Below are 14,551 nucleotides of genomic sequence, written 5' to 3'. Positions count from 1 at the left end.
GAGAATCACGTAGCTCAATGTTGTTTGTTTATGACTGGTGAATGAGGTCCATTAACTATGCAGGGGGCGCCAGGGGGTCTACCGAAAACTGGAGAAGCTGGCAAGGAGCCTACGAGCTAAAAAAAAGTTTTGGAACCACTGTTGTATTGGGCGACCAAGTAACCACCAAAATGCTTCAGAAGTAAAATCAATGGATAAGGATTTCAATCTGAAACTCACTTGCAACCCAGACTGTCATCATTAATCATTGGTAACAAACCCAAAGACGGTCGCTACGTAATTTTATTGTACATAATATAACCTAGAACTAAATTTAACAACACAACATGTAAAGAACTGGACATTAGTAACGGTGGCATGGAATTTGTTGTGGCTTCAATGAGGTTCTCGTAGTCCGAGGTCACGGTGGGGTCGTTGGTCAGTATGGAGTGAACCCAATCCATCATGACCTCCTCCAGGATGTCCAGCGGCACGTAACCTATTTTGAGCATCTGATGGTGGAATTCTTTGACATCGAACAGGGAGCCTGGTGGAAGAATTCAAAAATGTTAAGTCATAGCTCTTACATACTTTCTATTTACACAAAGGAAGAGCTTAGAGACAGGGTTACTAGAGACAGGGTTACTAGAGACAGGGTTACTAGAGACAGGGTTACTAGAGACAGGGTTACTAGAGACAGGGTTACTCCAGCGATTGGACCCCTCGATGACCTTCTTACTGTTGTGAAAAAAAAAACGCAAACTAAAACTCGACATTTTAAAAGGTCTTCGGGGCTTGCAAAAAACTTCCTTCATGGAACAGTACCAGGAAAAAACAAGAGGCAGACACAGAAAGCGACGAGAAGAAGACATACAAGAATGGACGAGCCTGCCATTAAAAGAGGTTCTATCCAAGGTAAAAGACAGAGAGGAATGGAGAAAGACAGTCAACAGATCTTGTGTGGTGCCCCAAAAGTAGGGAAGGTGTATTCTTTTTGAGCAGTTTACGATGAAGTCGTACGCATAGACCTTAAAACAGTGGACATCAATGTTGTCTACATGAAAGACGGCCCTAGATCGCATTATGTGGAGGGAGAGAGTGTTAAAGGATAAGTTATGACCTCAGCTCTTTTAAGTTTAATTTTTTTTCTTCATTTTTACCGACAATACATTAAATCTTACGGTTAGCAACACTGTCATGGTTCAGTGTCCACTAGCAGCTCTGAGTTTACGGCAGTTTTTCTACCTAGGGCCTTACTGACGCCTTACTCTTCGTAAATTAATATATATTATGATATATTATATGAATTGACATCGCTCTTAACATCTGTCTGTTAGTTTTGAAAATAGCCTGTTCAAGACACAGTGCAGAGGTCCTCAACAGAATGCATTTAAGACTAATTTAAGACTCGAGTGTTTAGACAACAATGCAAAAAGGTCTGTGAAATGTTTTTGTAAAATGTTTATAAAATGTTTAACATGTTTCGGATGTTCCTTCAGTGTTGAAGCTAATCTACATCCTAGTCCAAACCTCCCGCAGGGAGACGAGGATGGCATCGGTCAGGGTATGAGCCCAGGACCATGGAGAAAACCAAACGACAGTCTATCGCGCATACCGCATGACCAGTGTATTGTCCAGACAGGGGTCACTCACCTAAAGCCTCTTCAGCCTTTCTTCTCAGGTTTTTTATTTTTATTTCCCCGACTTTGTAAGCACAGGCCTGGCCAGGAGCTGTGATATATCTGTCTACCTCTGCCGCTATCTGACTTAGTGGGAAATCACTGTATCCGTTGAGGAATTCGATAGCTCTGTCCCGTGACCATCTGTAAGTACATATTAGTTATATTATTAGTATTTAAAAAAATATATAGGAGTAAAATTGCGACTGCGGTCGTAGACAGCGAAAAGATAACTTAATTTGGCCACCTGAAGACAATGATTTTGTCAAAATCTGTAGATCACGATGCGGTGGGTGAGAGTTAAAGCGCTTGGCTTTCGAACCGAAGGGTCACGAGTGTGAATTCTTGTAAAGACGGATTTTTTTTATTTCGGGATCTTTAGGCCGCCTATGAGTCCACCCAACTCTAATGGGTACCTGACATTAGTTGGGAAAAAGTAAAGGCGGTTGGTCGTTGTGCTGGTCACTATACACCCTCGTTAACCGTGGGCCACAGAAACATATGACCTTCACATTATCTATAGATCGCAAGGTCTGAAAGGGTAACTTTACTTTACATCTAGGTCACTGCGTGGCCACGTGAAATACTGAATTCATCTTTAATCTTCGGACTCGAAGACTAGCTTTATAATCTGTGAGGAAATGTAACAGTTTCTCATTTTAGACTTTCATTGAGTAGCCTGGTGTTTCCAGTCATAACTGGCACGTTGAGTGACAGGGCAAAGAAAAAAGCCAGTAGGTCAAACGTCTAATTACTAATTTAGTTTGGAATTTCTGCTCACCCTTTAGTGCTCGTGTTTGTTTAAAGTAATCAATGTTATAGTCAATGTTATAGTCAATGTTATAGTCAATGTTATAGTCAATGTTATAGTCAATGTTATAGTCAATGTTATAATCAATGTTATAGTCAATGTTATAAGTTATAGTCAATGTTATAGTCAATGTTATAATCAATGTTATAGTCAATGTTATATTAAACGTTATTGTCAATGTTTTAGTCAATGTTATAAGTTATAGTCATTGTTATAGTCAATATTACATAATCAATTACTATTACCAGCGCCTTGACAGGACAGCCATTGAAATTTATTTTAACGTTTTCCATTATTTGAAAAAGAGAAACTAAATATGAACACATTCACAGCCAATGCCTCAACACAGCGGGCATTCCATGTTTTGCTTATTTACTTTATTTTAGTTTGTAGCCTAGTTTCCTAGACAAGATGCCCAGTGCCACCGCCCTAGCGCTTGCCATTTATTTTAGTTTGTAGCCTAGTTTCCTAGACAAGATGCCCAGTGCCACCGCCCTAGCGCTTGCCATTTATTTTAGTTTATAGCCTAGTTTCCTAGACAAGATGCCCAGTGCTACTGCCCTAGCGTCTGCCATTTCCTCATTGAAGTTGTGCTGTTAACTTACCCAAAAGCATGGATGCCTGTATCCACAACCAGCCGACACGCTCGAAATATTTCCGAAACGTATCGACCAAACCTGGAGGGAGAAAAACAAAGACACTTGTCACGTGATAGCTATGACGTTTTAGATCAATCAAATTCAGATAATTCTGATTTAAGACAACAAACTCTTTGTACGTTTTGGTCTAATATCATCCATATAATATCGTCCATAAATAATATATAAAATTTGAAAAATCTCTCTAAATAAAATAGGCTTGCGTGCCACATTTAGGCCTACATAGTATTTTTCACCTCGGGATAAAAATTACTATTAAAATCATAAATATAAATAATAAGAATAGCCATTATTGGATATTTTCATGCGTGGCGGAAAACCTATAAATAGCCAGCTTGTTGGTGTATCCGGTGTACAAACTAAAGGAAGTGTTGATAAGCTAGGCTTTTTGTTTAAATGTAAATAACAATATTTTTGTGTGCCATTTAGCCCTGCAGACTCAAATTGTATAATCTCTCTTTCGTTTGTATCAAAAACTCATGTCAATACAGAGGAAGCAGTAGAATCTCACTCTCTGACTTAAAACTGACTAACAACTTACTAGCACTAATCAAAGAAATTTGATAAGAAGATCAACTGACACGCATTGAGATATTGTTAAATTTACAGCTCTTTTTTTTTTTATATCTACTTAGTTGGTAACAGTGAAGCGTCCTTGACATTATTTAGTTGATCGTACAAATCTCCAATAGTTGGCGGGATATTTTGATATTTTGTTTTTTTGACACATCAGCACAATTTAGGCCATGTCGTGGCCATAATCCAGGAGACTTTTAAGATAAGAAGGCAGAGTGATGGGTAATGAAGGCAGACTGAGAAAAGAGGCAGACACAATAGTAGAAAAGAAGTAGGGCACTTTTGAGCTCCAAAAGTTTCTGAGCAAAGAGGAGCCGCAGTTTAGCGCCTTGTCTCGGAATGGCGCGGGATATTTTTTGAAGTTGTATTTTGATAAACTTGTTTTATGAATTATGTTTTTTTTTTTAAGGTTTATGTGGCTCCATCACCAGGTCGATATCGATTGCTGTATGGCTGCTTTATGGCTGTTGTTTAACTGTGGTATGACCATTGTATGGCTATTGCATGACTGCAGTATGGCTGGAGAGAACAGAGTTACGATTCAAAATATGAGTTGATTTATTGGCATTTATCCTCTGCAAATAGTACAGTTCCCCTTTCAGACCTTGCGATCTATAGGAAAGATGATAAAAAAGTCATCTGTTTCTGTGGCCTACGGTGTACGAGGGTGTCACGTGGCCAGCACAATGACCAACCGCCTTTACCTTATGTCAGGTACCCAGGTATATGCTGATTTATTGGCAGTCCTCGGACGCGGTAAAACTATTTTTTGTTTCGTTCTTGCTCCGTACATTTTTTATTTTACTAGAAATGGCGTCAATCACCAATTTTTATTTAGTTTTGAATATCTACGTGTCTGTTAATCTCAACCATCAACTACTCACAATTTGTAAGGGTCATCGTACAGGCCTAGCTCGTGGCCCAGGTATTCTGAATAAAGAGCCCACCCCTCAGAGTAAGCGCTGTAGACTGGGAAGTGAAAGGGTACGCTGTACAGTCTGCCGTTCATTGGTTGCGCCCTGTACAGTGGTATGTCAAAATGTTGAGAGTACAAGTCTTGAAAGTGGTGACCCGGATATGCTTCGTGTAAGGTCAAGGGCATCATTGTAAATGTCGATCTAGAGAAAAAGGTGGAAAAAGCATTGTTTCAAAAAATGTATTTTTCACTCGAACAAGCTGAAAATAATGCCTTAAAAGAAAAAGCTTCAACAAAAAATAGTTATAACTGTTTTCTACAGAGAATAAAGAAATATAGCTGACTAAAATAATAGGCCTATTAAATAAAAAGAGATGACTTCTTATGTAGTAAAAGTATAAACTAAAGCTCTCTTTTAAAACGCCCGAACCCTGACAAGTGGTGTTCATAAATAGTAATAAATACTGGTGTATACTCCAGTATATACACAGGATATCACAATAATATCACAGTAAAACAAAGGGCAGTAATTTGTAAAAAAAAATATTACAAGTGCACAGCACTTTTACAAGTCTGCAAATAGTAAAGTAAAGCAATGTTCCTCTTTCAAACCTTGCAATGTAAAAGTCATCTGTTTCTGTGGCCCACGGTTTACGAGGATGTCATGTGGCCAGCACAACGACCAACCGCCTTAACTTTTTCCCAACTTATGTCAGGTACCCATTAGAGCTGGGTGGACTACAAGGGACCCTAAAATCCCGTAATTCAAATTCCAGCCTTCACCAGGATTTGAACACGGGGCCCCTTCATTTCGGAAGCCAAACATCGTACCACTCAGCCACCAAGCCCACATAGTCCACATAGTGTGTATATAGAACGTAGTTGAATGAAATTGATTTTACCTTTTCTCTGCTTCCTTCAGATTGACAAAAAATCTGCCCAAGCCATAGGAGCCCCATGGGCCGTCGCGTTCTACAGGAACTACTCTGTCAAAAGAATACACACAGCGCATTAATACTGCGCGCATTAATACACACAACCTAATAACCACCGCGCACATTAGTACACAGTGCTTCACATCATTGAGCTTATTATTTTATATTTTAGTAGAACTATTTCCTCACACTAAACCAATAAATGCAAACATTAGATCATCGAACACAAGAAAAAAATCTACATACAATTAAATAATATATATAGTTCTCAGTGCGAGAATATAGCACAAGACAGCACAGAAAACCTTCTTCCAGATACCTACTCTTCCCACTGGTTCACAAATGAGATTGGACCAAAGCGCTCTGAGCATGCTAAGTAGCGCTATCTAAAAGCTATAAATTTAATTTAATTTAAATTTAACAGTAGCTCTTTAGCAAAAGTTCAAGCTCGGTCCTATACATAGGCATAGGCAAACTAGGCAGCCGCCTAGGGCCTCAGATTGGTGGGAGCCTTGCACAGGACTCAATAAACAAACTTTTAGAGAAAAACAAAATTGCGAAACTTGGATCAAACTTCAAACATAGCAGAAGTCTATGACTCGTTGACTAAGTCTCTCATTCAACATGCCATACGGAATGGAACGCTACGGGAATCGTGCTATATGAATTTATTTTATTCCTTGATTTAGATGTAGATGCTTCTTTTTAGTTTCAAAAATGTGTTATTGTCATAGACATAAATAAATATAGACTGGCCGAAGGAAGTAACTTCATGTAACTTGAAAACATGTATATCTATTGTATTCGGATTTCCGAATTATAAAAAATTGCATGATCTTCATTCTTAGAGATTAAACAAAACTACACTGCCTCCTTATTTACAATATATATAGGTGTGTGGCTGAAATAGATATGAATACTTAACTTTGATACTGCTCATAAATGCTGTATAATAAAGTACACAAAATTACAAGTCACAAATTTTCGTTTCATAAAACTCTTTAATCGGCCAGTCTATATTTATTTATGTCTATGGTTATTGTTCTCAATTCACTTTTTGAAGTAGTTTTCTCTTTCCAAAGCTACGATCACTTAATGCAGCCTGTGGTGTTAAAAACAAGTTGACTTAACGAAGTTCCCACTTACGTGATGGGAGCAATGGTATAGTTGTAGAACAGGGTGTCCAGAGCTGGGATGATCTGGTCAGACAGCATCTCACGGTACATCTGCAGGATCTGTTCCTGGAAGTGCGGAGAACAAACAAGTAGATCTACATTTACAACAATGAGTTTAACAATCTTCATCAAGAGACCTGCTGCCAACTACTCAACTTTCTGCTCAGATACGTTTCAGTCTTCAGTGCATTTTAATTCCACAACAGTTTCCACACATCTTAGACACTGCTATCATTATGCGGTTCAATCCCCTGCTTTTAGACACTGCTATCATCATGCGGTTCAATCCCCTGCTTTTAGACACTGCTATCATTATGCGGTTCAATCCCCTGCTTTTAGACACTGCTATCATTATGCGGTTCAATCCCCTGCTTTTAGACACTGCTATCATTATGCGGTTCAATCCCCTGCTTTTAGACACTGCTATCATTATGCGGTTAAATCCCCTGCTTTTGGATACTGCTATCATTATGCGGTTAAATCCCCTGCTTTTAGACACTGCTATCATTATGCGGTTAAATCCCCTGCTTTTAGACACTGCTATCATTATGCGGTTAAATCCCCTGCTTTTAGACACTGCTATCATTATGCGGTTAAATCCCCTGCTTTTAGACACTGCTATCATTATGCGGTTAAATCCCCTGCTTTTAGACACTGCTATCATTATGCGGTTAAATCCCCTGCTTTTAGACACTGCTATCATTATGCGGTTAAATCCCCTGCTTTTACATACTCTATCATCATGCGGCTAAATCCCTGCTTTTGGATACTGCTTTCATTATACGATGAAGTCCCCTGTTTTTAGATACTGCTATGATTATGTGGTTACGTCAATCGCTCCAGACGCCGGACATGAAAAATAATTACGTCAAAGCCCCAAACCTACAGAAAGGCGGCAGGGAATAGTGGAATACATTGGGTAAGGCTCGAACCCGGCCCCATCGTGACGATAGTCCGGAGCCTACCACACGACCAGGCAGCCATCATCTCCACTTTTGATAACTATACTGAGCACTTAAATAAAAAATGAAGCTTCATAGCAGAAGACTGTTTTAAATATATGAATAAGATCCCGCCTTTTCCTTCTAAGCCTTTGTGTGGGCTTATTATAAAGTCAAAATGTGGGCTTATTATAAAGTCAAAATGTGGGCTTATTATAAAGTCAAAATGTGGGCTTATTATAAAGTCAAAATGTGGGCTTATTATAAAGTCAAAATTGTATTTCTTTGTACCGCTTATCTTTCTTACTAAAGTAGTCTCAGTGCGTTATGGCGAGACCAATCGTCATAGAATGCCTAAATACATACCTCTGACATGGTGACCTGTGGTCAATGGAGAACAATCTCCACGTCACAGGTCTGCGTTCAGGCCTACTATGACAATTAGTCTCGGATATGATAATCTCTTTTTTTTGTTTGTTTAGGAGGTGGGATGGGGTAACTAGGAAAAAGTCTTAGGTGCTGTCTTTATGTGCTAAGGAAACACAAAGCTCGAGGTCTTAGGTGCTGTCTTTATGTACTAAGGAAACACAAAGCTCGAGGTCTTAGGTGCTGTCTTTATGTGCTAAGGAAACACAAAGCTCGAGGTCTTAGGTGCTGTCTTTATGTACTAAGGAAACACAAAGCTCGAGGTCTTAGGTGCTGTCTTTATGTGCTAAGGAAACACAAAGCTCGAGGTCTTAGGTGCTGTCTTTATGTACTAAGGAAACACAAAGCTCGAGGTCTTAGGTGCTGTCTTTATGTACTAAGGAAACACAAAGCTCGAGGTCTTAGGTGCTGTCTTTATGTACTAAGGAAACACAAAGCTCGAGGTCTTAGGTGCTGTCTTTATGTGCTAAGGAAACACAAAGCTCGAGGTCTTAGGTGCTGTCTTTATGTACTAAGGAAACACAAAGCTCGAGGTCTTAGGTGCTGTCTTTATGTGCTTAGGAAACACAAAGCTCGAGTTAACAGTCGATCCCTCCCCCCTCCCCCCAATTGGATAATGCCCCTCAGTCTGACTCAGTCAAATAGTCAAAACATCGAACTTTTTATTGCATTCTCGGCTATACCGTTAAGGAACAAGAGATTAGTATATTGGTGATACATAAACAATAATCATTGGTGTGGAATTTTTAAAAAATCGGCTGTATTTAATTTACTATAAAATAACGTAAAGAAAATTTTTTTTTTTACTGTAAACCAATTACCACTAATTAAATGATATTAAAAATAATACATAAAAAGCAAGTCGGCCATTAGGAGAGTTTAACCGTCAATCTTATTCATTATTTCCTCAGCAGGCCAGAGCAGAAGACGCTACACTTCTTTAAATGTATATAATCAAAGACACATTTGAATCATATTCGCTGATAGCAAACTTTGCCAAGGGCAGGATTGAGGCTACTCTGCCCCTGTACGAAACATACCTTGGTGTGGTTGTAGAACTTTGGTAAGGTCTGAATGTGTTTGAAGAAAGACTTCAGGTCCCCATGGAAGTCAACGCTCGCCATCACCTGGTGGAGAAGAGATCAGATTTAAAGCAAACATCTGGACACCAAGTGACCCATGTCCACTCGACGGGGGCGATGGGGATGCTGGAATTAACACTCCGTTCAATGATTTCCAGATGTGGGCGATGGGGACTACAAGTAAAGAGATCTGAGGTTATATTTCTTTATTTCTATTTCGCCTAACAGTGTTGGGAAATCATAATACACTTGTATAATGCAGGATAGACAGACAGGGCAGGATAGAGAGAAAGAGTATGCATGTGGGATTGAGTAAACCAAAAAAAAAAAAAACAAGCAAAATATTTGGTTTTTCAACAAAACTTGTATAAGGGAAAGAAGTGTACATTTATTACCGAATCTATCAATAGTGTAAGATTTATTTCCCTTCAGTAGTATCATACTAAATTATCACTAATTCATCCATTAATTTTTTTATTTTATTAGTTCATGGTTTATGAGGGACAATGAATAACTGCCAAGTTTTAGCTCGATCTGACAATGTTGTGGGCTAGTTTAATAAAATAATGTATAGCCTCCAGCCTGCCGCAGAGTATTTTGAAAGTGATAATTGGCTCGCGCCTTCCACAATGGCACAGAAGTCTGCCCAAAGGCCAAATCGCGGTTGTAGTTAAGCTTCATTGATATAAGCACTAAACTCTAGCTCTAGATCGAGATTATGATGACATGAGTTCAATGGCAAATATGGCGCCAATATGTGTGAATAGAGTTTTTAGTTAAAGACCATCAACAATGAGAATTCGTATTAAATAAGTACAATTAAATAGACCTAATGAGTTGCCGGTATTGACGGTTGCACATTACAGAGACTTGTTATAAAATAGGCGCATCCCGCATCAGTCTTTAAGGAGAACCAAAAAAAGACAAGAGAGTGTACGTTTTGTAGTAATACATAGAGTAGCACTGCTATGTCTTTGGTAGTAAAAGCATAAGTAAATATTATTACAGCGTTTCTCAATTTTTGTTGCCACACTTAAACCAACATATTTACAACATATTTACAATCGTTTCCATTTAAAACCAGCTACATGGTATGACAAAGCGCTGTTAACCCTCTACCCAAGCGTCCGGAGCAGAGCTCTGTAGTTTTCCTGAATTCTGAGCCCCATAGAGAATACGCCTTAAACTGGCTTTAACTATGCGCAAACTCCACTTAGGACAGTACACTATTTTTTAATTATTTAAATTACATAGTATTATACTGTTTGTAGCCTACTATGAAATAAGGAACGTAATAACTTGGAGTTGTCAATATGTTTGTTTATAGTGATTGTCACCCCTAGTGTATGTTTATATTATATTTGTAAACGCAGTGAGAAGTGTTCTATCAATTGTCTGTGTCTGGACTCCTGCTAAATGTATAGTTAATCATTCAGTGTAATATGTGCTTCTGGTGTTTGCTCAGTTCTGGTTCTTATTAAAGTGGTACACTAAATAATTTAGTAACTTAAAGGTTGTAAAGACGTTTACCTGTTTAATGTGTTTACCTCTTTACCTTTTTTTTAACCTATTTAATTAGCTTACACTTTAATGTGTTTACCTCTTTACTATTTTGTATATAATTAATATGTTTATCCTTTAATTTGTTAACCGTTTGGTTTTCTGAGTATCTAATTGGTTTACCTCTTTAATTGGTTCACCTCTTTAATTGGTTTACCTCTTTAATTGGTTTACCTCTTTAATTGGTTTACCTCTTTAATTGGTTTACCTCTTTAATTCATTTACCTCTTTAATTGGTTTACCTCTTTAATTTGTTTCTCTATCCTGGACACCTCTTGAACTCCCAGTTGAAACACTTCCGTCGCTTTGGCGTCGTAGCCTAGATACCATTTGAGGCAAGCTTCGTAATACTCCAGCCCGTGGGGCAATGAATGGACTCCCGGAAACTCACGAGTGGCATCCAAATAGTCCTGAGGAAAAAAAAACAAAGAGGGGTAAAGGGGGGGGGGGCTAGGCGTAAGGTTAAACAGTCTAAAAGTGAAGAGTCTGAGATTAATATTGCCCATCAGTTTTTTTCTCTTTATCTCTTTAATACTGTCTACGCCCATCAGTTTGTTTCTCTTTATCTCTTTAATACTGTCTATGCCCATCAGTTTGTTTCTCTTTATCTCTTTAATACTGTCTACGCCCATCAGTTTGTTTCTCTTTATCTCTTTAATACTGTCTACGCCCATCAGTTTGTTTCTCTTTATCTCTTTAATACTGTCTACGCCCATCAGTTTGTTTCTCTTTATCTCTTTAATACTGTCTACGCCCATCAGTTTGTTTCTCTTTATCTCTTTAATACTGTCTACGCCCATCAGTTTGTTTCTCTTTATCTCTTTAATACTGTCTACGCACATCAGTTTGTTTCTCTTTATCTCTTTAATACTGTCTACGCCCATCAGTTTGTTTCTCTTTATCTCTTTAATACTGTCTACGCCCATCAGTTTGTTTCTCTTTATCTCTTTAATACTATCTACGCCCATCAGTTTGTTTCTCTTTATCTCTTTAATACTGTCTACGCCCATCAGTTTGTTTCTCGCCACCCGGCTTCATGTTTCTCCTTCATCCAATCTTTTTCTCTCTTGTTCTTATAACTCTCACTATTTTCCACATTTTCTCCCTAATTCTCTCCCTTCTTCCTTTCCTCTTCTGCTTCTTCTCTCTTACCCACATTCTCTCCCTTTCTCCCTCATTATCTCTTTTTATTTCCATCATTCTCTTTTTGTCATTCTCTCACTAATTTTCTCCCTCACTCTTACCGCCATTCTCTCCATCTCTTTTTCCCTCATTTTCTCTCTCTCTTCATTTTTCTCTCCCTCTCTCCCTCATTATCTCCCTTTCTCTATCCTCCACATGTATCTTGAGCTCTCCTTTATCTCTAATTCACTTTTCTCTTTATGTATCATTTCCTCACTCTCTCTCTTTCTCTCTCTCTCTCTCTCTCTCTCTCTGATTCAACTTCGTTTAGATTACATTCTAGCGTTCTGACTCGCAACATCGTGTGTAAAGTTATCTATAATATCAAACCTATACCCACACTGAATTACTGATATTGATGTATTGATTTCGGTAGACAACAATTGATTGAACTTCGGGTCGGGTTGATAATAGTGAACTAGTCTTTGAAGTTTGAATACAACATGTTTGGATTTTGATTTATTTTGAGATGGAGACTCACGTGAATGAATGAGTTACATGTCTTGTGATCTTTAGTCTCGTATTTTGATTTGTACACTAGAATGTTGGTATTATGGTCATGTGTTGTTTTTATGGTTGAATGCTATCAGCTTTACGTGGGATTTGATGATGTCTTAGTATGTCCCAGTACAATCAGGAGGACTCAAACTAAGGGAGATAATTAAGAAATTAAAATAAAATGTTTCAAAAGTTACATACTATTCTGACTTTCTCAGGCTTTATAAACTATAACATTCTTGAACACCTACTTCCATGCCATTAACTAAATTACAGAGAGGGTTTGGAAGCAAATTGTTACGAGATTTATAGCGTGATTTTCAACCTGCAGACGACATTTAGAGTTATGTACCTTGCCCATTGGGCAGAGAGCGCAGATGTTTTCTTGGCTAAATCAAACGTTAGGTTCTCTCGGCCCAGTGTCTGGACACACAAGTCAGACTTTTTATTGATACACTCGCCACACTTGCTCTTTTAAACGTCCAAATGGGGGGCTAACTTTTTTTTTTCATTTCATTAATTTCCCAAGAGAATTTCCAGAGTACCTCATTTTTTTTATTAACGCAACGGTTTTATCTAATTAAAAAAAAAAAGGAAAACGCATAGCACTCTCTGATTTTCAGAAATAACATATAGAAAGACCTTGATAGTAGTATTTTTATAATAAAAATAAGTTGTCAGTTTTTTGTAAGAAAAATGGATAACTTTTGAATATTTAGTCAATTGTATCTGTAAAACGTTTGTGATCTTGTCATTGTTTTGTTTGGAAGATTAAGGATATACAAAATCTCATTTTCAATTTTAGATGTGAATGAATGCATATAGTAGTCTGAAGTGAAGTGGGCAATGAATAAAAGAACTAGTCTAAAGTGAAGTGGGCAATGAATACAAGAACTAGTCTTAAAGTGAAGTGGGCAATGAATACGAGAACTAGTCTTAAAGTGAAGTTGGCAATGAATACAAGAACTAGTCTTAAAGTGAAGTTGGCAATGAATACAAGAACTAGTCTTGAAGTGAAGTGGGCGATGAATACAAGAACTAGTCTTGCAGTGAAGTGGGCGATGAATACAAGAACTAGTCTTAAAGTGAAGTGGGCAATGAATACAAGAACTAGTCTTAAAGTGAAGTGTGCGATGAATACAAGAACTAGTCTTAGAGTGAAGTGGGCAATGAATACAAGAACTAGTCTTAAAGTGAAGTGGGCAATGAATACAAGAACTAGTCTTAAAGTGAAGTGGGCGATGAATACAAGAACTAGTCTTAGAGTGAAGTGGGCGATGAATACAAGAACTAGTCTTAAAGTGAAGTGGGCGATGAATACAAGAACTAGTCTTAAAGTGAAGTGTGCGATGAATACAAGAACTAGTCTTAAAGTGAAGTGGGCAATGAATACAAGAACTAGTCTTAGAGTGAAGTGGGCAATGAATACAAGAACTAGTCTTAAAGTGAAGTTGGCAATGAATACAAGAACTCGTCTTAGAGTGAAGTGGGCGATGAATACAAGAACTAGTCTTAGAGTGAAGTGGGCGATGAATACAAGAACTAGTCTTAAAGTGAAGTTGGCAATGAATACAAGAACTCGTCTTAGAGTGAAGTGGGCGATGAATACAAGAACTAGTCTTAGAGTAAAGTGGGCGATGAATACAAGAACTAGTCTTAGAGTGAAGTGTGCGATGAATACAAGAACTAGTCTTAAAGTGAAGTGGGCGATGAATACAAGAACTAGTCTTAAAGTGAAGTGTGCGATGAATACAAGAACTAGTCTTAAAGTGAAGTGGGCAATGAATACAAGAACTAGTCTTGAAGTGAAGTGGGCGATGAATACAAGAACTAGTCTTGCAGTGAAGTGGGCGATGAATACAAGAACTAGTCTTAAAGTGAAGTGGGCAATGAATACAAGAACTAGTCTTAAAGTGAAGTGGGCAATGAATACAAGAACTAGTCTTGAAGTGAAGTGGGCGATGAATACAAGAACTAGTCTTGCAGTGAAGTGGGCGATGAATACAAGAACTAGTCTTAAAGTGAAGTGGGCAATGAATACGAGAACTAGTCTTAAAGTGAAGTAGGCGATGAATACAAGAACTAGTCTTGCAGTGAAGTGGGCGATGAATACAAGAACTAGTCTTAAAGTG

General features: G+C 38.1%; 1 protein-coding gene across 4 annotated transcripts in view; it reads right to left on the bottom strand.

Annotated features, from left to right (window-relative positions):
• Positions 1-268: 268 nt before the first annotated feature.
• LOC106056377 (uncharacterized) overlaps positions 269-14,551 on the bottom strand; it is an 89,616-nt gene continuing 75,333 nt past the window's right edge. For all 4 annotated transcript variants that reach the window (XM_056012914.1, XM_056012915.1, XM_056012917.1 and 1 more), the window contains 8 exons: positions 10,982-11,149; positions 9,138-9,224; positions 6,702-6,796; positions 5,523-5,606; positions 4,589-4,822; positions 3,075-3,146; positions 1,633-1,802; positions 269-526 (listed from right to left, as the gene is read on the bottom strand). In XM_056012914.1, coding sequence (XP_055868889.1) covers positions 273-526; positions 1,633-1,802; positions 3,075-3,146; positions 4,589-4,822; positions 5,523-5,606; positions 6,702-6,796; positions 9,138-9,224; positions 10,982-11,149 — 1,164 coding nt within the window. In that variant the 3' untranslated portion in view covers positions 269-272. The remainder of the gene's footprint in view (positions 527-1,632; positions 1,803-3,074; positions 3,147-4,588; positions 4,823-5,522; positions 5,607-6,701; positions 6,797-9,137; positions 9,225-10,981; positions 11,150-14,551) is intronic.

Source organism: Biomphalaria glabrata, chromosome 15 (assembly GCF_947242115.1).
Source record: "Biomphalaria glabrata chromosome 15, xgBioGlab47.1, whole genome shotgun sequence".
NCBI lineage: Eukaryota > Metazoa > Mollusca > Gastropoda > Planorbidae > Biomphalaria > Biomphalaria glabrata.
This window is presented reverse-complemented; position numbering and strand designations above follow the sequence as displayed.